Source organism: Akebia trifoliata, chromosome 10, assembly GCF_017979445.1.
Source record: "Akebia trifoliata isolate Shusen 1 chromosome 10, ASM1797944v1, whole genome shotgun sequence".
In the NCBI taxonomy this organism is placed as follows: Eukaryota; Viridiplantae; Streptophyta; class Magnoliopsida; order Ranunculales; family Lardizabalaceae; genus Akebia; species Akebia trifoliata.
In genome coordinates this window covers 26,842,173-26,866,980 of record NC_141384.1, presented here as the reverse complement: position 1 = coordinate 26,866,980, position 24,808 = coordinate 26,842,173, and the positions used below count along the sequence as shown (strand labels likewise).

The window sequence follows — 24,808 nt, the reverse complement described above, 5'->3', positions numbered from 1 at the left end:
TTATGTAAAAATATCTTGTTTTGTGGAGAAATCAATCCAAGAACAATGAAGAAAGACAAATAAAACAAGACGCAATCGCACATAAAACATAGAGATTTGTAAATCATTTGCCTTGGGTTCACAAAATCATAAATCTTTTTCTTGTGTATCCCGAGACAAATGATCTATGATTTTGTAATGGGGGTGTAGTTTTTACTTATTCTCAACCATTCATTTATTTTCTTCAAGAGATTTTTCTTAAAACATATACAACTTTTGCAAAAATTCAAATTCCAGTACAGTGTTCATTTTAATTTTCAAAACATATTTTCGAACAAGTTTGTTGGTAGTTATTTCAATTTAAAGTGATGATCTTTCTAATAAAAAAATGATGAACTTGCCAATAAATTCTACGAATAAATATCTTTGATTTTAAAGTGATAATTTTTTAATAAAAAAGTGACGAACTCGCTAGTAAATTTCAAGAAAAATATCCTTATTTTTTAACATTGAGATCATTAATAATTATTAGTGAGTTGATTTTTTTTTATAAGTAAGATTGTCACTTTAAACTAGAATACCTACCAACGAACTCGCTTCAAAACATGTTTTGGGAATTAAAATGAACCGTGAATTAAATTTGAAATTTCATCATATTTAGCGCACGAAATGATAATTTACCCTATTTTAAATATGGATGTAATAAATAAAAGTTGGGTGCCAATAGCATATCTCTTTCTCTTTAATAATAAAGCGAAGAATTCTCCATGTTTTATCACACGTGGCAAGAAAACCTCAAGCGAAGAAGTCTGGAGTGGAGCACCAGCAGAAAATCAAGAACCTTTTTTCTCGTTATATTTCTCTGTTGGTAGGAAAAGAGAGAGAGAGAGAGAGAGAGAAAAATGGTGGCCTCGGCACTGTCCCTCTCTTGCACATTTTCCCGCCTTAATTTCCTGTTCAAACCCTCATTTCCACACACTCTAAGAGCACTCAGAACGCATTTGAGACAACAACAGAAGAAACCCAACACTTGGTCTTCTATGAATTTTTCCTTCAATTCCATTTCAACTTGTCTTTCTTTTTCTTCTAATACTCCCAATTTCGATTCCTCAAAACCCCATAATGGAATTTCAGAAATTAGAGATGATTTGATTATTCTGGGTATTGAGACGAGTTGCGACGACACTGCTGCAGCTGTTGTAAGTTTCTTAACATCTCTTCTTCTAATGTTATTTCCATAATCCATATGGGTTCTTTTTTTTGTTTTTTCTCTTCTTCTCTGATTTTTTATTGTTTTGTTTTGTTTAGGTGCGAAGTAATGGAGAGATTCTAAGCCAAGTTGTGTCTCCTCAGGTATACTTTCAGGATTTTATTTATTTATGGGCATGTTTTAGTTTGTTAAGTGGAGGCCTAATTCAGTTTCCTGGAATTGATAAGCATTTCGTGCAATAGTTTGTGTTAATGAGCTCTTTTTGTATTTTATGCTTGATTTCATCGATACCCATTAGCTTTAAAGAATTCATTGATGTATTTCCAATTTGGTTTCTTGATTTTAAGTATGTTTTTATGGTGAAGTCTATGCTCAATCACCTCATTTTATATATCTTTTGTGATTTGAACTATGGTAAGGGAGTGTGAAGTAGTCATGCTCCTTGGTTTTGTTGTTGGGCGGTCTAGTTGTTAATGTGTAATCAAGTTTGGATTCGACAATTATTCAGTAGAGGTCCAGTTTGGTTAATTTGGATAAGTTCAAGAAAGTTTTGGAAACAATTCGGAAAATTTTGGGAGATTGTAGAAATGATGTTTTTTGGGTATCTTCCCAAAACCCATCATCTTCAACCTCCCTAAATACCCTATCCCGTTCTTGAGATTTGAAGTTTGAAAAAGATAAAATTTTTAGGTTGAAGGGTAAAAATGTTACTCTATTAATCGGTAGATCCCTTATTCAATGAATTTTACAAAATTTTGGAGAATTTTGTGAAAACTGTGCTAATACGAACCTAGCCAATACAACAAAAACTCCTGGGGATAATGGTGCAGAAATTTAAGCCCTTATCTCTTGGGTTAGTAACACACCTCCACGCTCCACAGTCCAACTTCTATCGTAATCCACTTTGCAGTGCCTTTCATTCTGAAATGCTTCTTTTTGGGCTCCCAGGTAGCCCTTTCCCATGTTTCTCTTTCTGAGATTCGAACTCGAGATGTGGTGCTGGTATAAGAATCTAACCGATACACCAAAAGCACCTAGGCGATAATGGTACAAATAGTTAAGCACTTATCTCTTGTGATAAGATATGCGTTCATTTTTAAAGGATTTGTAATACATGTTAACTGAAGTAGTGTTGTGATGCTAATCCCATGCCCTTGGTTGTGACTTCTTTAATAGTGAACATTTACTGGACTGTGGCCTCATCCTCAAAGGTTTCAAAAACCAATTTGGTTGTGGTACTGGTTTTCTGTGCAATGTACACTTGGAGTTGTTTTGGTGGGTAGTTTGCATGATATAATCGGCTACATGTAGGTCTAAATATTATGAGAATGTTAACCAGCTAATATATATATATATATATTTTTGATAAATAACCAGCTAATATTCTTTGTAAGAAGGCATTCTTTTGAATTTTGTGCCTCAACATATGGTTCTAGATGGTGAATTTAAAAAATAAGGGACCTGAAGTCAATCCTCCCCATGGTAGAATTTTTTTCTCTGTGAGACTAATCAAACTTAAACTTATGTCACCGCACTATGGTTTTGCTACGATTTTGAATCTACCTGGTCAAGTCGACAGAAATGGGTGCTCTATCTGAGTGCTGTTTGGTAATTAGTGATGTGGTTAATATTTAGGTTTTATTAAGGTTACCAACTTACCATTACAAAGTTCTAAACTTTTGATCATAACTATGGTATATGTGATTACCTAAGTTTACGTTTTCAACTTGTCAAGGCAGATTTGCTTGCACAATACGGAGGTGTTGCTCCTAAAATGGCAGAAGAAGCACACTCCAAAGTAATTGATCAGGTATTTCATTTGACAGATTCGAGCACAAAGTCTGAGTACATTCTTGTTTGTTTGTGTTTTTTTTTGTGATATTGTTAGTACATGTTAACATTGAGTTTGGCCATTCTTGCAGGTAGTTCAACAGGCACTTGATATAGCAAATTTGACTGAGGTAGATCTATCTGCCGTTGCTGTTACCATTGGTCCGGGTTTAAGCCTTTGCTTACGTGGTAATCTGGCCGATATCATTGTGATTGTGTTTCATTAAGTTTTATTTCCTTAACAGATACATCACTTTAGTGTTGCTTGTAGTTTTAATCATTCAATCACTCTCCCCCCCCCCCCCCCCCCCTTTTTTTTTTCTGTAACTTTGTAAATAGTGCTTATGACAACCAAATCCACTCTCCTAGTCCCTGCCCCATTCCGTTTGAGGTAGTTAGCCTGCATTTTGAAGTTTGATTATGTAAATGAATTAACTTTGACATTTTGTCTTTTTTATTCTAAGATGTTTATTTGTTCATAGTAATTTCTCTTGAAAATCTGGGGAAAAAAACTTGTTTGTGTGTAGAGAAGTTCTTTCATCTCTTTAAAATTTCTCTTGAAAACCGAAAAATATGAGGGTAGTTTTTTTTTTCTTCCTTGTAGTTAAAATATATAAGGATAGCAGATTGATTTCTGCATTGATTTGTTGACTTGTGATTGCACTGCAATGTGATGGCCATTGGCATTAATTGCCGTAAACCAAAACTATTTAATTGCCATAAATAGAAAGACTAACAGAGATTTTAAAGATACTACTTGAACTTGTTCTGATTATTCTACTCCAGAATCATCTATGGTTCTCTATTAATTTATGGAATATTAATCAGAAAAACACATTTCTTTTTGTAACTTAAGTTTCTTCATGATATTGTTCTTTAGTTGGTGTGCGGAAAGCTCGAAAAATTGCTGGAAGGTTCAATCTACCAATAGTTGGAATCCATCACATGGAAGCTCATGCTCTGGTGGCCAGGTATTTAAACTTGAATATTTTTTGGAAATAGTTGTCTGGGTCTGAGTGGGGATAGCATTCTCTTCTACATGTCCGTGAAGGTGAGCTTCTAGCTCTTCTTTCAAAAGAGATGCATCCTAACAAATATGATTTTGAACTCTGATTTCCTATTACAATGGGTTTTTATAGACAAACCTAATCCCGAGGTTAATCTTAGCTATTGGATTGCCATTTTAATCCTACCCATTCATTTGTTTTTTGAAAAATTAAAAAACTAGCCCTAGAAACTTAAAACCCTTAATAACCTACTATAAGAAAAGACCTGTGGGCCCGGTTTAAATCAATTTCCGTGTGCATCCAAAAATGTGCATTTGCTTACCACTCTGGTAATGATATATTCTTGCTTGTCCAGGTTGGTTGAGAGGGAGTTGCAATTTCCATTCTTAGCCCTTCTAATTTCAGGTAATGAACCTAAATTTTACTTTTGTACCCTTATTGTATGTTGCCTCTACTTTATAGTCTAAATTATCATATATGGTGAGATGGGATAAAACCCATGACCCTGAACTCATGACATAATGCAACATCCAATTAACTTAGAAGCTCAACCCATGGTTTTTTATTAGGAAACTAATTAACCAAAGAATTTTAATAATAGAAAGAAAAAAAAACAACTTGTGTTCTTGTATGTATTTGTGTGGGATGGCTAGGATTTATGATGATGCTCTATTGATCTCACATCAATTTTTAGAGAAAAACTATGTGATAATCTGTGTATGGGACAACTAAGATTTTGAGAGGTACACAACAAAATCCTGACACAAAACTGTGAAGGGAATTGAACCTTGTAGTAGTAGATACACTGAGCTATGTAGCTTCGATCTTCACTGGCGGAGCATCAAACCAGATTCATCATAGTTTATTTGGAGTCAACAATGTATGGAAGATCCGGTTGTCATGAATTTGTGATATTCGGTTTGTTTTTGAGAAAAACCAGACTGCAAAATTCTGCAAAATTCCAGAATTCTGCCCAACAGGAAACATTTCTTGCAGAGACGAGTAAAAGAGCAAGAACATGGGTCTTTCCTTTAAAAAATCATCAAACCTCAAAGTTACTTAATGTTTGGACACTTTCGGTTGATGTCTAAGAAGTTTTTTTTTTGATAGATAAAGAAAAAAAAAAACTCACAGCACCAATTTGGCTAGAGCCATCAAATTAAACTGTAGCTCAAAATGTCTGTTTTAGTTGTAGATGCATTTTGATGGAGGGGTATCTTTATTTTAGCCGTAGATACATCAGTATCTTTTTTTTTTTTTTTTTTCTGTATATGTATATTTGCATGCATACGTGCATACAACCCCCAAGTTATCCTGATAAAATTTGGGTTAAAAAAATAAAAGAAAAATGTATAATTAAGAGGAAAAGAGTCGATGCTTCCTGGAAAATACTATAATTCTTTAGGCTCTGTTTATTGGAGGCATTGTTCATATCTTTGGAAGGCCATGGAGGAAACCTGCCCTGTGGCGTGCAGTGAAAAAAGCAGTGGGGCATCTTTTATGCCAGTAGGCTATATTGGGAAACTAGAATGAAATGTGGCTTCTTTCTTCTATTTCAATGGGATTCATGTTTTATTGGAACTGATAAAATTTCTTATATGCACTTGATTGTTGTCAGGTGGACACAATCTTCTTATTCTTGCACGTGATCTTGGCCAATATGTACAGCTGGGGACTACAATAGATGATGCAATTGGTGAAGCATATGACAAGACAGCGAGATGGCTTGGCTTGGATATGAGAAGAGGTGGTGGTCCAGCTTTAGAGGAGCTTGCTCGGGAAGGTGACCCAGAATCGGTCAAGTTCAAGGTTAGTTGTTTTCTCAAACTTTAGTTTTGTCTGGTTGTTGCTGCATGTGTTACATTTCCTTTCCTCTCTTTCTAATTTGGACTGTCAACTATACGCGAGTATAGTCATGATCTATGTTACCTGATTTGTTGGTTCTCTTGGTTCGAATTCGGGTTCCGGTTTGTGGTTTGCCACTCGAGAATGAATCTGGTTTTGTTAGGGGTAGACAAAGGTGAGAGCACATGAAGGTTGAAGTATGAGTAGAGTGAAAAAGAGACTGAAGATGGTAGATTTTGGGAAGAGAAAATCGAGTTTTTATTTTTTATAGGTTGAAGATGAGGGTATTTGGTCATTTTTTGTCAGTCTATTAATAAAGACCAAGGTCAAAGGGACATGCTATCAGTTTATGATTTTAGGGCGATGTCTCAAATATTATCAACATGTGGAGGGGCATGTAAAAAAATTGAAAAAATGTAGTTCGTTGAGTTTGCTGCATTTCACGAACTGAGAGTGAACTGTATCGTGAACTGGTTCGGTTTGAGGCGGTTCGAGGTTAGGTACCTTACCAACGAATGAGTTAACCCTTTTCATGATCCTTGCAGTGTCTATCATTGTTATCGTCTATATTTTTTGATAAGCAAGCGGGTTTGTGGTTAGTAATTATTAGGTGAAGACACGCTTTAAACTCAGGTTGGGGAATCAACACTTACAGACTTTAACCAATTTAGCGTGTAGTGTCTATCATCATCTATATGTCTTGTCACAAATGTCAGGTTCTTGTTAGTTGTTACAATGCCCACTGACATAAAATTTAATTTGTTTCACAGGTCCCAATGAAACAACATAAGGATTGCAATTTCTCATATGCTGGTTTGAAAACTCAAGTGAGGTTGACAATTGAATCCAAAAAAATGTAAGTTAAATATTTGAAAATATTTACAATTTTCATTGTGGGTAAGTCTCCTATTTGATTTTGCCTGGTGGATCTTGTTCATTTCGCTTATCTATTGTACCGTAGCCAGGTCTATTAATGGAAAATGGTCTATAGGCAAGATGAGAACTTTCATGTAGTGGAAAGAAAAAGAAACAAGAGTGCAAAAGTTTCATGAAAAAAAATTGCTACATGCATGCCCTATTTGGTTAGGTAAACACAGGACAATGGAAATTCAGAATATAGAAGAGATTTCTCTGAAATATAATCTCAAAAAAATTTCTATGCACATTCCTTTCCTTTTTGCCGATATTCATGACATTTATAGCTTGCTTTTCCACATTTTAGAGATTGCTAAAGACACTAGTCGAGTCTGCCATACATTGATAAAAAATTGAAATCAAAATAAACAACATGAATCACCTAAAAAAGTTCTCGACTCTTTAAGAATTTCTGAGTACCTCAATTATACTTTACCCATGTTATTTTATTGGTAAATCAACCTTCTAAAGGTAATTTTTTTGATTCCTTCACATAAATAGTTTAGAACTTGACATTTATGGAATTTTTGATGACCTCTGTTTTGTGAATCTAATGAGCAACTTATTCAGTGAGTTTCAAGTTATGTTGCAAGTGACCACTTGTGTACAAGTCAGCGAAAACAAACTTTTGCTTGGTTCTCAAATAGTGTTGGGATTCCTTCAAAGAAAGGCTCCATGTGCCTATGAGAGGCAAAGACCTTAACTTCACTCCCTAAAATCCAGTCACCACCAAACTCTCCAAAATTTTTGTTCCATTGCTTAGACCGGCACCACTCTACTTGAAGTCCCAAAGGACCAGAATGGAGCACGGACTAATTGTACTTAAGAATTAACCAAAAATTTCTTTAATAAAAAAAGAATAGATTGCCTTTAAACATGCACAATAATATGACACTAGAGTGATGAAACTTCCCCACTATGTTGGCTATTGATAGAAAGAGAAACCTTGGAAAATTGCTGAGAAGTTACCTTCGAAAGAAATAACCACCAAGGATAGAGGACTGAATGAATACTATAGATTGCCTATACACAAATTATTTCTGGTATGCCCTTTTCTCAATGCCTAATTTTTTAGCTTTCATTTACTGTTTTACTATTCAAACATTTTTTTCCAAACGATGTTTTTCGTCATAGAACCATGTTAAGGTTTTGACATGTCATTTTGACATGAACCTCCTCTTTTATCTAAGCTTAAGACCGGCAATGCAAGCCTCATGCTTCGCATTTGTGGAGTTATGGTTCATGATGGAGTTAAATGGGGAGATAGGATTCGAGTTGTCGGTCTAGTAGCTAGAGAAGGTGTGAACAATGGTGATTCGTAGTCCTGGGTCCCATTATGTTCTTTTGGTTATTTTTGAAAAGGAGCCTTTTTGTGGACCGTGATTGTATTTTAAAAAGTTTAAATAGTAAAAAGCGAAATGGGAGCTAAGGACTTGAGAGAAAAAAGGGTCTGACCTAGGGACAATTATGTGTAAAGGATATACTTAGTTGCCTTATTTTCTGCCCTCTATCCTTGGTGGGTATTTTTCCAAAAAGCTATCCTTGTGAAAAATTTCCCAAAAAACTTAGGCGTTGCTTGTATGCATGCAAATCACTGCAAATGCAATGTTTGTAGAGATTCATCTTTTGTGTTGCTTTTGTGCCCCGTGGTAAACTTACTGCACTGCACACTTGTGAGTCTCCTCATTGCAAATTTGTATGTGCTCCCAAAAAAATCTCCTTAAGAAGATATCCACAATCAGATGCGGGGCATTTGTACTCATCTCCTCTCTTTTTCGACCTAACAAACGACTGTTCTCTCTTGATAGTTGTGGAAATATACCAACTCTACACTTTTCTGCTCCACCATATGATTCACACTCAAAGTTGGAGCAGCTTCTAAGTTCTTGGCTAACATTCTCCCTCGTGGCTTCTTCTCGTCAAATCCTGTACTGCCACACATTCTTTTTCACACCTGCCAAATCTGGAGCAAGCCATAGAATAACTCTAGTCACAATTGAAACAATTATTGGCTCCAACATGGCTCCTTGATGTGCATTACCACTTCGAAAGAAGCTAATGCTTGAACGGTGAACTCTAATTCAAAAACTAACATTAGAATTTAGAAGTTTCAGAGAGTTTTTATCACGTTTTTTTTAAATAATAATATATATATATTATTTTGCATTTTCAATGTCAACCAAGCACCCACAAATAATTGCAATGTTTTTCTGGTGTTGCCACTAAGCAGTAGTAAACATTTGTGTTGGAAACCATTACGGCTGCAAATCTTTGCGGTTTTTGTGATGATCTGCTGTATACCAAAGCAGGACCTTAGCATAAGCACTAGTACGTAGGCTGATATCAGTAACATGTGGCCCAGTGGGCTTTTCCTCTTGATTTTCACAGTTCAGACCTATAGTATCTCTATCTACTTATCTTTAGCCTTTCAACCCACTGATGTGATCATTGGTTGTGTGCAGCAACACTGAAATTCCCATTTCTTCTGCAAGTTGCCAAGACAGAAGTTCAAGAGCAGACATTGCTGCTTCTTTCCAGGTCCAATAATAAGTCTTAGCTTTAGTATATTCTGTAATTTGGGCTTGGACACATAGCTCAGTTGGTTGACTTATTGCAATGCAACTTTGAGGTCATGGGTTGAAGTCCGGCTTGCATATCCAAAAGTATATCTTGTAATCTATATAATGAAACACAACGGTGGGTCCCACTCCAGTTACAATTGTGGGATATAAAACATCTCATTCCAGCTATAGTGGAGTGGGGTCCACACTACCTCACTTGTATTGCCTTTCCTCTTCACCCCCTTCAACTTTATTGTCTTTCCTCCCCCCTTCTATTTTTCAATGACATACTTCCAATTTTACTATCTTTCCTCTTTTACCCCATTTTCAATAATAGCCCCTCTAACTTTACTGTCTTTCCTCTTTTACCCCATTAACCTCAAAGAGTACAGCACGGGCAAACTCTAGTTTATACATAATACTAATGACAACTCATGCATATCAAGTGCCTTGTATCTATAGTAGAAATTGACTAACTTTGTTCCTGGGCAAATGCATCGTGCAGCGAGTTGCAGTTTTACATTTAGAGGAAAGGTGTGAACGAGCAATTGAATGGGCGTTGAAGATTGATCCTTCCATTAAATGTTTGGTAATGTGGATTACTACTTTATGTTACTCAAGTGTAGATGTAGGGTATGTGACCTTGTCAGTCAATGGCATGCAACTTGGGGGGTTCCTAGCCAATCTTCTCTTTGATGTTATGCCTATTGAAAGATAAATTTTACATTTTTCTCGGTTTTCCATGTCCAAGAGTATGCTAGTTAATTTCTTATTCTACTTGCCATAGGTAGTTTCAGGAGGAGTTGCATCCAATCAGTATGTGAGAACTCGCCTCGATCAAGTTGTAAGGAAAAGCGGTTTACGACTTGTTTGCCCCCCACCAAAGCTTTGTACCGACAATGGTAGGTGATCTGCTGTTGTTTCTGTTCACCGCATGAATAAGATGCAATGCCATAGTAAACTGAAAGTGGGCAACATATCCATGTAGGCTTTTATTGAAAAGGATATTCAGTTAAACAATTGATAGCAATCCTCCAAATCCGCATGAATAAGTTGAAATTTGGGAATAAGTCGTCAAAGGAAAAAAATTGAAAAATTCTGTAAAATCAGGAAAAAATCGGCCTATTAAACCACAATAATATGAAACCCCATATAGATAATATCCTTGCATCCACAACAAGTAACCACAGGTCCACAACACATTCAAGGTTTATATTATTCAAAATATATTTTAAAAAAATATTCTATGTCATCCTCATTATTTAATGCTTCATCAATATAATGGTCACCATCACCTTCATCAAGGTCATCTTCTCTTACTAGTGCTTCAATTTCATCTTTCGTTTTAATCGGAGACAAAAAAAGTCACGATTTACTCACGACTTTTTCAATAAGTTAGAGAATTTGGTGACTATGTCCAAAATCATAAAATTGTATGGGAGGTTAGTCTCAAACATCAAAATAAAATATTTGTAAGGCTTTTGTTCGTCTTGGTGTAAGGGAATCATGTATAGGCTACTTTCCCTAATGCTTTTGTCCTTAATCATCATCTCTCTTTCAGCTTAAGCAATAATATTTACCGGCATAACATCACCCACCTCATTTTGTCTTGGCTTATTTTAGCTATTTCAGAAACATTTCAAGGTTTAAGCTTGCTTTTTTGTTGTTGTTTTTTATGTGGTTTCTATTGTCATATAAGGGTTTTGCTTGGATATTGATGTCTAAACTTTTGACTTCAATGTGATCTTTCATAAAGGGCTAATGTCTTGATTCTCTTCTGAAAGGTGTAATGATTGCTTGGACTGGTATTGAGCACTTTCGTGAGGGAAGATTCGACTCACCACCACCTGCTGATGAACCAGACGATTCTGTGGTTTGTATTGGAATGTTTCACCTGTTTTTAAAATGTCTATTTGTGCAGATAGCATTTTCTCGTCACAATAACCCAGTCAAGCTAAACTTTGAAGATTCTAACAAAAAGAAAAAAAAAAAACTTATCATTGATGTGCATGCCTTTAAAATCTTACAGCAGGACAGAACCATCATGTGGACACTCTGCAAGCTCACCAATCTCATGAATTCGGGCCCACCCATTGATGGATAAACACCAAACATTATCCTGAATGGTGATTTCTAATTGTTGAATTTGATTTATTTTCAAATGAGCTTGAAACCCAGTTCTTGTACCCATGAGCCTGTCCACTATTCGAACTGCTCAAACTCAGTGGCTAGAAATGATCAATCTGGCCGATTTTGATGTCTAGGTCCTTTAAGGGGTATGTAAAAATTTGTGTGGATTAGTGAGCCTGAATAATGACACACTAAAATATGTCGACTTGTTAGGAGAATACCAAGTTAAACATAATAAAATTAGGGGCACTTCACAGATTCTGAAAAAGAAATTAATAATAAGAAAAAATGGATTACATAATGGTGAAAAGGGCAGTTTTGGAGTAGAATTAGCTTTGATATTCATTAAAGTTAAGGAAACCCTAGGGGTGGAAGTGAACATATCTGAAACGTTGGGGCAAAAATGAGGTTTCCCCATAGATCCATGATGATTTTATTTTTGGAATTCGGTTCTTATATGCTGCTGCCTGATAACATAGTTATGAATGGATTTCTATCATTTGCTAAATTCTATACATATGTTCGATAAAATAACTTTTTTCAAAAAATAAAAAAAAGTTAATTATTTTATTACTATTATTGTTGCTATTTGTCACCATTGTTATCAGATGGTTTCAGCAACTTAAGCAGTCTACAACTGGCAATTCGCTATTTTCCGTTATGTATAATCTCTGTAACCTTGAATTTACGGCAGATGATGTTGTATTCCTGGGGTTGTTATAAAATACACACATTACATCATTATTCCCATATCTACTGACATGGTATCATATTAACTTTGCACTGGGTTTATAATATGAGGGTGAGGCTAGGTTTGCACAGTCATAGCGGATACAATTCTCAAGTTTGTACTGGTCCACATGGCTTGACCAAGGTGATTCAGACCAGTACAAACACAAGTATGATACTTAAGTCAAGACCCATCTTTGGAAAGATGGTTCTAGGTTTCAATTCTTAGCAAAAACATTTTGGTTGACTTGAGAGTGAGAGGATCATTATGCTTTGTAATTATTTATTGGTCTGTTTCATCAACTTTATCCTATAATGGTTTGCAGTTTGATTTGAGGCCAAGGTGGCCATTGGGGGAAGAATATGCAGAAGGAAGAAGTGAAGCTCGTTCGATGAGACGAGCTCGGATACATCCGTCACTTACATCCATTATCCAAGCTTCTATGGAACAACAAGAAATCTGAACAATGGAACTTATTGGCATTAATATTCATCATCTCTCCCAATAGTGGTGATAGCTTTCTCAGCTTAAACTACGTGAACTTTACAGAGAGGTCAAAGCCATGGGCATTGCAATAGGGAGAACCTGAGGTGCAAGAAAAGGTTAGTAGTGTTGTAAGTTAACACTAATTGTATCACAAGTTAACATCTTCACTGTTGATTTCATGTCGCATTGGCCAACCCTTGTTCTATACATTTATGGCACTAAGAGCAGTTGTCTCATTTCATTTGCTAAGTTGTAATATCTTTTTTGATTTCCTCCTTGTAATTAACACCAATCATCTCTTAAGGTGCCTAAATTTAGGAAGGAAAACGATAGGGCCGGGCTTGGTTGAGCCCAAACCCGGCTGTAAAGTGAAGGGTTCTACTAGACTACCCCTAATACTAGTAGTATTGGGCATAAGTCGACTAAGCCTTAGCCTGGTCCTAACGGGCTCGGGCCAAATAAAATGATTAAAATTTATTTATTTATAATGAAAAAAATGTATTTTTCAAATTTTTTGTTTTGTTTTTTTTGTGCATGTTTGAAGATTGTCCAATCGAAGTTGAAATTAATATCTTATTAACCTATAAAGGTCATAGATGAGAGTTAAATTGTAATTAGACAATATATTTCACTTTTATTAGAAAAATATTTTTATAATTAAATATATTATAAATATTTCTATAAGATTAAGTAGTGAGATGGGCTGGGTTGGGCACTATAAGGCCCCAGTCCAACCTGGATTTAACGGGCTGAAAATTATTAAGTCCGACCCTACCTTCGTGGGCTCAATATGAACACCATAGCCCTTGTTTTGTTGGATGGGCCGGGCTACGGGACAACAGGATCAATTGACACCCCCTTAAAAATGGCAATATCCGTACGTGGCGAGCATAGGGAGGTGGGGCTAAGGTGAAGATCGTTAGATATTTTTTAAAGATTTGTGTGGTATAAATCCCAAGGACCATCTGCAGTATTGACTTTACGTCTCAATAGATTCATTAATATACTCAAAATAATCTATCTATATTCTTTGACATTTAAAAAAAAAAAAAAATTCTCTTGATAGTCATAAAATTTGGAGGACCCAAATTTTGAGAAGTCTTGGTCTTAAACTTATTTATTTTATTTTATTGGTTTTAAAAATAAAAATAAAAAATTTCTAGTACTAATGTTTAAAAAATTCTTATTATATAAAAACTCCATCAATCCAAATGAGAAAAAAAAAAAAAAGAGAGTTGCATCACACGTGCTATCCCTTAGATTGAATGGCAGTTAATTAAATAATCCTGAAAATGGATCCATTTTAGATTCACATGGCATATTTCTTTTAGTCTGTTTCGAGCTCTCTCTATGGGAACAGAAGCTCAAAGTAACCTCTTAGGTGTTTTTAAGGAGAGCTATTATTGTTACACCAACTTTTGCAAACGCCGCCTCAAGAAGTATACAATTCTTTGGTGTGGCATTAGCAAAAGTTGGTGTGGCAATTGAATCGAATCTCTCTTTTTAAAACCAAAGTTTCCGGCTTCAATTAGGAGTTGGAAGTTAATATCCAAACAATCAAAGAGAGCTTTAAAAAGCAGATCGAAAATTATTCAAATTGATTGGGTCAGGGTCGGACCATGGTTCAATTTAGTGGGGCCGATTATATATTTTTTTAAAGATACATTTACTTTTCTCCTAAATTACCCTCATTTTTATCATAAAAAGAAGGAAACTTCTCACAAGAACATGTGGTTCACTAATTGAACACTTACTTAGGGTCTGTTTGTTATAGATTTAAATTTCTACTTCAAGATTTTGTGTCTAGGAGAAGTAGAAACTCAGAGGCTGCGTAGTAGAAAAAGTAAAAGAGAGGTTGAATTTACTATTTTGTTTGATTGATGAGTTAAGAAGAATGAGGGGTGGGTGAAATTGTCATTTCAACCCCATCAGTTTTTCGATGTTGGCTTCTCATAGTGGTTTGTGCGCAAAAGCAGTACCAGGAAAGATTCTTACAAATGTAGTTTTGGACTTCTCGCAAAAACCATTGAAGCATAAGTCGTTATCAACAAACGTGCTTTTCCAGATTTTTCGACTAAAAGTTCAAAAAGTGGTAACAAAACAGACCTTTAGTTTCTTGATCAATAACCCAATGCCCAATGCAAGACCCATATGGATCCGGAACTAACCCAATAATTATGATAAAAGAACCAAACCCGAGAAAGTGTCGGATTGGTTCCACTTACTATTTGGATGTGATGGGCAATGAATGAAAGTTGGTTCAAATTATGTTGGTCGGGGGACCCAACAACTGCGAAAAGGATTGATGTCCAGTAGACTCCGCTGATATATGGGCCCTACTTTTTTCAAAAGTAGATACGTTCATAATTATGGTAATTTAGATACACCCCTCCAAGTTTTTGGGGAATGTCAAGATACCCCCTGTGCTTTCGAATTGATTATACATCCTATGGATATGAGATAGGTACTAATGACAATGACTTAAATACCCTTCTCTCAGATCGCTAATTAAAAACCCCTTAAAAGAGTTTTGAAGGTAAAAATTTTACACTCATCTTCGATCTAAAAGAACTTTTATCTGTTAATTTTTCAAATTTCAATAACAATATAGATTTTTGGGGTGGGTGAAGATGGATTTCTGAAAGTGAAAGATCAAGGGATTTTGGCTAAATGTTGAAGATGAGGTTAATTAAGTTATTTTCAATTAATCTCAAGACGAAGACCAAGGTCAAGTGGTATGTCTCAGGTTGAAAATAAAGTTAAAAAAAAGAAGTTAGGACACGTGTCAGTTAATAGTAGCCTAAAGATGAAAGCTTTTGTCCAACTGAGTTGCAGATTCTTCTTATAAGACAGACTTGACTGTTTTATATTTTTATGGTACGTCGTTGGACAAAGCTCAATGAGCCTTATTTGGGGGGCCCTGCCCTTTGAGTGTGGACGGTACAACTTTGTTGTCTTGGATGATACGATCTCAACAAATATCTTATTAGAGGGCCCCACACTCAACTGTTCAAGATAAAGGGAAAATTACCAAAACAACATTAATTTTATTATTTATTATAAAAAAATAAAATATTTTTTAATAAATTACTAAAAGATTTAAAAGCCACCCATCTATTTTCCAAAAAACACTTTCCTTACTAACGTAGTTAAATTTGAAATCTTACTAAAGGTAATTGAGTTAAATGAATGTCACATCTCTTTGCTTTCATAGAAAAATTCAGATAAAAAAATTCAATAAATAATCTTTTGTGAGTTTGATTAGGTTTTGAAAATGGATTACTACTAAACTCGCAAAACTCTCAAATTTAAAATTAATATTCAATGATTAAATTTTTTTTTATTTTTTTTAAAAGTTCATAGAATTCTTTTATCTACAATTCTGTAGTTTTTGATCACGATTTTAGATGCCACAAGGTAAGTTCTTGACTTTTAGTATGATTTCAAATCTTACTTAGTAAGATTAGCCTTACTAATCTCCAGCCTTCCAACCCATTAAACAATTTTACAAAACGTTAGATAGTCCCATGTTTTAGTTAAAATTTTAATTTTTTTTCTCGGTAATTTTTTTCTTTTAAATATAAAAGATAGGATAAATCACACTTTGACCTCTTGTGATTTGGCATAATTCCGTGTTGATCTCCTAACATTTTGACAATTGCACTTACTTCTCTTTCACAAATAGGTGTCAAATTTCAAATTTTATTTTACTTTTTTACCTTCTCATTTTATCATATTTTATAATATATAAAAAAAAAACTAAAACTGTTAAAATGTCCTTGTCGGAGCATTCACAAGTAAATTCAAATTTTCACAGGGATATTTTTAGATATTAAAAAAACACATTAAAAAAAAAGTTTAAAATGATCATTATAAAAAGTAAAAAATTAGTTTTAACTCTTTGGTTGATGACAAGTAGTGGGAAGGGAGTTGATTGAACCCATCAGATGATTATAGGGGTGATAAGTGTAAATGTCAAAATTTTAAGGGTTTGACATAAAATTATGCTAAATCATAGGGGGTGAAAGTGTAATTTAACCAAAAAGATATTCATGAAGATGCATGTTGCATCCAGATTTGTGTTAAATCGATTAAGAGCTATCGTGTAATATCATACGCGGATTCAAGAACAAAAGTGGTAACTTTTGGATGTAAAAGAAAGACAATGTTCTATGAGCGTAATTAAAGGAGAAAATTCTAGGCATGAATTGTGATGGATCCCTGGGATCTTGTAATGTAAGGAAATTACTAAAATTAGGGTTTAAAGAAGGTGATTCTATCAAATACACTTAATATGACGTCCTCTCCGACTCACGTTCCCCTACGCCCCCATCACAAAATCGTAGATTATTTGCCTCGGGATATACAAGAAAAAGATTTATGATTATTTGTATCTATGGTTCTGTGTGGGGGTGTGTGTCAGAGGGGGCGTCAGAAAATCATTACACATCTTTAAATATTACTAACTTGAACATTGAAAACTTTTTATCAGATATTGTAACTGTCCTAAGACGAATGATAATTGAAGAAAACACAACAATAGTATATCAAGACTCATTCATTAACAATCTAAAGGTGTAGTAGTTTGAAGTAAAAAATCATCACCCATTCACACGAGAAGAGTATCATACCCCTATTGTAAAGCTAAATATTTGGAATTGAGGTCTTAGTGGGTATCGTTTATAAAATACCCAACTAGAGTCCCAAGGATATTTGATGTAAGGTACAATTTGAAATATTAGAAATTTGATAGAGTTGAGTGTAGATTGGGAAACCGACGATCTTATAAGTCAAGGTTATTATAATTCTAAAATATAGAAGTAAATAAAGTAGTGAAATCATCATTGAAAGGTAAAAGAGATGATCGTGGACAAATAATGAAATAACCTCATTCGTATAAAAGGATATTTTAATAATGAAAGATTGTTTTTTTTGTTTTATGAAATAACTTTTTGTCCAAAATTTAGTGGATATTTTAAAGATATGGGTCCACACTACCCTTCACCCCTTTTAATTTTTAATTTTTCTTTTTTATCTTTTTTTTTAACAGTACTTTCTAATTTTATTAATTTTTCTCTTTTACTCCTTTAACCCTCAAAGAGGATGTTCACGTCTACGGCACGAGAAAACTTTAGTATATATGTATTACATAAGCGTTCAATTCTATACAAGTTTTGAATCAAGAATTTAATCAAACTGTAACTAGGTCTAAAACGTACCAAACCAGCCCGAAACTATCAGTTTGCGGTTTGATTCTTGATTTGACCTGGACCAAGTTGTACTTTACTAAGTTGGTTAAAACATGGGAGGGTTGAACGTTAATATCACCATTGGTTCAAAACCCTCCTTCCCCTACTTTTTTTTTTTTGTGTGGATAAAAAAGAGTATTCGGGTTAGCTTGCGTGCACCAGACTAGTCCCTACGCCCCGCACTCAGACTATACCCCACTACGTGGAGCGATGCGTGGCACCAAGACTTTTTATGGGTAGTGGGATTTGAACTTGAGACCATAGAAAGAACAGATTCCTTGACCCCAAGTTACTACCATTCAACCACCCTACTAATTACTACTTAATATCTACTAACTCGTTTTATAATAATAATAATAATAATTCACGAGACAAAAGAAAAAAATAAAAAAAAATAAAACTTCAATAACGATCACACGGTGCCATGTGGCTTATTCTTCAGGCCCACTTCCCCAATAAAGGGTCTCACGTGGTATGTTGGGACAGGGAAGACACATTCTTATCCCATTATTGTGTTGGGGAATAATATTTACAAGTTTTTTAAAAGATGGATCAACTTCCAACAAGATAAAGGCCAAAAACAATGATTCGGGAGATTCTACTGTTGTGAGCATGGTTTTTGTGACCTTTTGCACCGTTAGATGGAGCTGTCCCATTATGGCCCACAAATCGAATGCATCTACTATCATTAATGTTGTCCAATCAAATACATCTTGCATATCGGTTTGTATCTTGAGCGGGGACTATCACATTAAGGTAGCGTTTGGCGATGCCGTTGGGGATTGGTTTCCCGCTTTTTAATGTTTGAAATTGTGAGTTATGTTCTAAAAGAGTCGTGCTGGAGTGACCTCAAGATTAGACCTCATATTGTACATCTTGATGTGAAAGTGGATAGGAACCCAAGATATTTTTCACTCCTATTTCGAGGAAATCATCTTTGGTACCCATATGCTTTCACGTTTTGGTGTGCGATGTGAATTCCAATCTTGAGGTCACTTCGGCATTATTCGATAAAAAATGTTCATGTGGAGAACAACTGGCTTCCTTAGCCGCTTTTACCTTTTTCTATTTGTGAGAATCGATATCACGTGTGAAATTTTGTGTTTCATCCTTCCATTTCTCGTTTTTCAATATTTTAGAAATGATTTACCTTAATAATGTAGTTTTATGAAATTGTCCCTCATCATTTTGTCCCTAATTATATTTTCTGTAAATTTTAAAGTACTTTTTAAAACACGTGTTTCATGAAAATTTTATCTTTTTATTCGTCTTAATCTTCTTATTTATTTATTTTTTTAAATGAAAATTATTCTTTAATTGACTTGTCCATTATTATTAGAAATTCATTCGAGTAATGAAAACATTTGATATTGAAAGAATTTGATAGTTTTTTTGAAAAACTTTCTTTCAACTTGAGAGGGAGGATAAGATTTATCCAGTAAACCATGAGAGGTTGGCTCAATGGCAATTTTGGACCGATAAGTGGTTAATGCATGTAAGTCGTGAGTTTGAAAATCAATGTGAGCATTAATTCCTCAAGGGCCGCCTGTGAGGGCGCATCCTCACTTACCTGATGCGTGTGATGTGTTGGTCCAAGACTAATCCTTGGACAAGACCATGGTCTATGAATTGCGCAAAACCCAGATACAAACCCTCCACTATCTACAAGGATACCCGATTGTCAAAAAAAAAAAAAAAAATCCAATAATTTAATTAAATTGAGAAAATCTTTATAACATGAGAGTCATCATAAAATTAAAAGAATCCAGATCATGTGCACCAAGAGTAGAGAATTGAAACCCTCCTCCCACATCTCAATACATGTCATGTAAGTTACAATTTAAGGACATCATGAAAATGAGATATTTTAGGTTTTAATATCTAAGATTGTGGCTTACGAGTCTTACATGGCATGTATTGAGGTATCGGAGGAAGGTTTCAATTCTCCACCCTGGGTGTATAGGATCCGGGCTCAAATTAAAAATTCTTTATGCATAAACCATCGCTTGAATAATAATGATTTGTTGTAGATATTTTCCTACGTCACTCCAAACATAAAGATAGAAAATAATGTATAAGAAAATGGGAAGAACAATGAATTATTTGCTTGAATCATGGGTAATTTGTTCACTCATTGCTATATCTATCCAAAGATAGAAGATAAAAAGTCCACTATGGTAATGATCCAATGTAGCATGAAGCATAAATGCTTAATGTGCCAATTGATCTAACGGACTAGAGTCTCCTTTAAGAACTCCAATGTGAAGTTTGTTTGGAAAAAATAAAATAGAAATCTCTTAACATCTTTGCTTTTTTGATAACGGGGTGTTCGTACTTATGACCGACTAGGGGGACCAGATAAGTTAGGGCCAAAACCAAAGCATATGGGACTCTCCCCTAGGATCATGCAACGTCCACTCATCACGCACGCTAAGTAAGTGAGGGAACACCCTCACGGGTGGCCTCAAGGATATTTTGCTCATATTGAATATCGGATGCACAATCTACAAATTCTCATCGCTTATTGGATGAGTTTTGATTATATTGAAATCCCACTCCCACACCTAAATTCTTACCACTTAGACCTCACTATTTGATGAAATAGTTTTTTTTAGTGCATTGGTTGATAGATCTATATGACAAGATTTGAGGTGTGGGAATGGTTTTTTAACCTTCTTGCCTAAGTGTAGAAGATCTAAGACCCAAATTAGTATCTACATCAACGGAAATGTCTTATTTTAAAATTTGACCTTTTACGATTAAAGTAAGAATGTTGGAAAAGATAAAATAAATTCTCTCCTTTATACCAAAATTTCAATTATTTTTCAATCTTCCTCTTATTCTCTATGGTTCTCAATTTGTACCAAAATGTTGCTTTCCACTCATTCTATTATTGATCTTCTTTATAAATAGAGAGATTTACGGGCAGACTTATCTCTTGCAATTTTATTACAAAAACTCCCTTTATCACTTTGTTACTTTTACAAACCTTACTTTACGAATCAAGGTATCATGATTAACTTAGTAAGATTTCAAATCTTATTAAGCGTCTTTGAGTCCACATGGACTATCAAATTAGCAAATCCAATAACATAACCTTCTAGATTTCATGGTAAAACTCATATTCAAAAGACAAAAGAAGCCCTTTTGAATTTGATTGTAGGTGTTAAAGATAGATAACTACCGAACTCTAAAATTTAAAACTAAAATTCAATAGTAAAAATTAATTTTTTATTTGATTTTTTTTTTAACTGCTTAGAATTTTGTCCTTTATAACCTAATGACATCAAATCAATGTTTTTGAATGCCACTAATTGATGTGGTTTGCATCCACTCCAAGGTATGTTAAGTAACAAATTAACCACATAACTTTGAATTTTATGATTTGGACCCCCCTGCAGGGTTTGCTCGGTAACAAACCTGATAAAGTGAGGTTTGGTGGGTAACAAACTTCATAAAGTAAAGTAACTGTTGAGTTGTTAGAACTTCAAGGGAATTTTTGTAATAAAAATGCAACATGTATGTTGGGTAAATCTCTCTTATAAATGTTCAAAATATCTCAAACAACTAATTAATTTCTATCAGATATATTCATCATATCTTCCAATACTTTTAATTTGGTCTTTTTGAAACTTATAATGCATCTATCTTAACTACGTTGAATATATGAACATGTTTTTGTTTTTGTTTTTTATAACCCAACCTTAGCCTTTACGCATAGAGAGATACTTAAGACATGAATCATTGTATTAGTCATTCTTTCGGGTCCATCTTTTGGACACTCATTAAGGAAAAATAAAAAAATCAATAATGCTGAAGTGACTTCATATCGCATTTCTTAACGTGAAAGTGTATGGAAACCATAGATGCTTTTCATTGAGATACGAGTGAAAACATTTATGATTACTATTCACTTTCATGTCAAGAAGTGCGATGTTAGGTTCCAACTTGAGATCACTCCAGCACGAGTGAAACAAAATTGCTAAGTTATAGGTCTAGGATCCTATAGTATCACGAGTCCCTACCAAGAAAGACAACACTCGTTTATCACAGATAGAATTGTACTAGCATGTGAAACAATTTTGGAGTCTTAACACGAAAATGACACTAGTTTTGGATAGCTTGAGAGCATAGGCAATCAAGGACCAAACAATTCTACAATGCTTCAATTAGGGAAGGAAGTGATGCCGAACAAACCCTTGACTATAAAAAGAAAGAGTAATGATGAATGCACGCGGTCTTGGTTTGCGGTGAGCATTGTGACTGGTGTGGTAAGAGTACATAATTGTGCCTCTTTTTCTTGTGTATCCCAATGAAAACAATCTATGATTCTGTGTCATTGCCACGTACCCAACTACGTACCAAGACCGTTTGCATTCATCACGATTCTAAAAAAAAATCCGCACAATCACATAAGAGTCATGACTTTCTGACTCAAAATTTTTCACTCGATTGTACTCAGATGGCAAGTGTTGGTCCACAGTATAACTCAAAACAGTGAGAGAAAAAAAGTAATTTATATTGGTTGAAAGTAACTTAATAAGTTATTACTTAAGGGATAAATTCCTAAGTAGTTATAATTTATTTTCAAAGAGATGCATATCAAGAGAGACACGATTAAGGATACATGAACAACAAGGCACTTCTTCGGTTCAATTTTCTCCAAGAGAATTAATGGTTCGGTCTCGAAAGAGAGACCCATTTGACTATTGGCACCCTATTTTTCTCACACCTCTTGAAATCGTTGGAAACCATTCAATATATATAAATATGAGATAATCCAAAAGGATCATCATTCTATTTTTCTTCTTTAACAAATTCTTATGAGATTCTTCGACTCAAACGAGCACAATTCACATTATTATTAAATTAAAATCTCAACAGCAAGAGCACAAAATCATAGATCTTTTTTTGGGATACATAAAGAAAAGATCAATGATTATGTGCTCTTGCCACATCAACCGAGTATAGATTGAGTGGAAATTTTCTGAGTCAAAAAATCATTACCCATCAAATATAAAAGTAAAAAAAATAAAAAAAGGAAAAATTGGTGTAATGATGATTGATACAACTGGTATTTTTAATTCCGCATCAACCATTCAAATTTTCATATCAAGCCCAGAAGAATTAAAATCAAAATTTCATCAGTCAAATCAAGTCAAGTCAAGATGACACTCTGAGTTTCGAGTTGACTCAGAAAATTTTAAAATTATGTTTCATTATTAAACTTGAAGCAAAAGAGTTTTCATTATAAAAAGGAGAGAAAATTAAAAAGATGCTCCAAGTAGTACGAAAAGTTTATGAAAGAAAATATCCTAATACCATATCTACCCTTCATCTTTCTTGGAATTTAAATATCTTCACTCTGTCAACAACTCACTTTGAATAAGACGCGCGGGAACAACATCTATTACCTAGAAACCATGTCATCCATCTATTTTTTTTTTTTTTTCTTTTTTAATTATAATTAAATACAAGTAAAAAAGTATAAGTTTATTAAACATAAACCATACTAACATTGATTCACTGATCCAGTGCATTAGGTCCAGAACAATAACTTACTACAGGGTTCCAAACCCACTGCACTAAATACCTCCTTCCCATCCCATTCATATTATACGTGGCACCATCGTGATCCTCCATCATCTGACCAGTGTAGGACCCACCACCACCAGTTCCATAGATTCCCTCACATAGATCAGCTATTTCTGTTGGAAAAGAAGGGTCCTGTCCAGCATACCAAGCATTCACCAATGGATTCGTTGCCAGCTCAGCAATCTCATGTGCAATCACACTTATCATACCATCAACCCCCGCATCACTGTTGGGTGCTTTGACCGGTTTCAAACCGGGTATATAAACGGGTACGGCAAACGGGTACGCACACACACCCGGACACTGCTTTGCTGAGTTACCCACCCACGCGTACGGTAGCGTGTACCCTACAATTGAAGGGAATGTGAAGTAGTGGAAACCACACACTTGTCCACAGAAATCTTGCACGTGTACATCGTCTGACGTGAGGAGGAGATAGAGTCCGCTCTTAGGGTTGATGGGTAACGGACGCGTAGTGGACGTCACGGCGCTTTTAATCACAGATTGGATTGATAAGCGAGTTAGTGACTTACCATGTGAGTAGAACCGGTCGTTCTTCTCCTCACCCAGTAGAACGGTTCGGGTAATGTTCGCACCGGTTTGATCCGTATAGAGTTGTACGGTCTTCCACCATCCGGAAACTGAAGGGTGTTTGGTTTTAACGGATGAGATTGAGTTTATGAATCCTCGAATGATTTTTTTCTGGGATTTCTGCCACGTGCCGTACCATATTGGATGGACGGTGATGTTGGTGGTGAGGACTGGGCCCATGTGGTATTTAAGGTGGACAAACTCGGATGAACCTTCGAACTTCTTGGAGTCACCGAATTTGAGATCAGTGTTTGTGTGATTGATTTTGTGATGAGGCCATGGGGTAGATCCAATGACTGGTGTGATAAAGAGGAGTGGACAGAAGATAATAAGACCGAGTAGCACCAGAACCGGTGGTGGTGCCGGATACAGGCGGATACTACACTGGCGCATGTTAGACGTCTGGAGGGGACACGTCGTGTTCAGGTCTTGAGGAGAGTGTTTATATAGAGAGAGGGAGAGAGGGAGAGAGGTTACAGTGTTTTTTAATTTATTATAATATTTTGCAGCTGAAGCGCGTCAAGCCATTCGATTTATTTGGGGGGGGGGTAATGGAGGACAGACAGATTCTTAAAGTCCAGCTGTAAAGTGGGTCCCACTAGTCAGAAATAGAGCAACATCGTCGTCGAAGTCGTCATCTGATTATCAACTTTTTGTTTTCATTTAGAGCGGGAAGAAAG

At 35.1% G+C, this 24,808-nt stretch overlaps 2 protein-coding genes across 4 annotated transcripts; one reads left to right on the top strand and one right to left on the bottom strand.

Moving 5' to 3' along the window:
* Positions 1-769: 769 nt before the first annotated feature.
* GCP1 (glycoprotease 1) lies at positions 770-12,979 on the top strand. Of its 3 annotated transcripts, none has more exons than XM_086456339.1 (13): positions 770-1,178; positions 1,288-1,332; positions 2,925-2,999; positions 3,112-3,208; positions 3,900-3,990; positions 4,382-4,431; positions 5,645-5,835; positions 6,642-6,727; positions 9,249-9,324; positions 9,853-9,936; positions 10,135-10,249; positions 11,132-11,220; positions 12,533-12,979. In XM_086456339.1, exons 1-13 carry the CDS (start codon positions 882-884, stop codon positions 12,668-12,670), a joined length of 1,434 nt encoding a protein of 477 aa, XP_086312465.1. In that variant the 5' UTR covers positions 770-881; the 3' UTR covers positions 12,671-12,979. The 3 variants fall into 3 exon arrangements, 2 of the variants coding, with proteins under 2 accessions (XP_086312465.1, XP_086312466.1); XM_086456340.1 differs by having other exon boundaries at positions 1,083-1,178; positions 2,929-2,999; XR_015182204.1 differs by lacking the exon at positions 12,533-12,979 and having other exon boundaries at positions 10,139-10,249.
* Positions 12,980-23,379: 10,400 nt separating this feature from the next.
* Positions 23,380-24,598, bottom strand: LOC147393505 (protein EXORDIUM-like 3). The gene has a single exon (XM_086456253.1). The coding sequence runs from the start codon at positions 24,519-24,521 to the stop codon at positions 23,466-23,468; it is 1,056 nt and encodes a 351-aa protein (XP_086312379.1). The 5' UTR covers positions 24,522-24,598; the 3' UTR covers positions 23,380-23,465.
* Positions 24,599-24,808: the final 210 nt, after the last annotated feature.

Bases quoted from the DNA above. Each gene is read 5' to 3' on its own strand.
- GCP1 (XM_086456339.1), top strand. From the start codon at position 882: ATGGTGGCCTCGGCACTGTCCCTCTCTTGCACATTTTCCCGCCTTAAT. The intron at 3,209-3,899 runs GTAATCTGGCCG...ATTGTTCTTTAG, and splicing joins TTTAAGCCTTTGCTTACGTG to TTGGTGTGCGGAAAGCTCGA. The intron at 4,432-5,644 runs GTAATGAACCTA...GATTGTTGTCAG, and splicing joins CTTAGCCCTTCTAATTTCAG to GTGGACACAATCTTCTTATT.
- LOC147393505 (XM_086456253.1), bottom strand. From the start codon at position 24,521: ATGCGCCAGTGTAGTATCCGCCTGTATCCGGCACCACCACCGGTTCTG.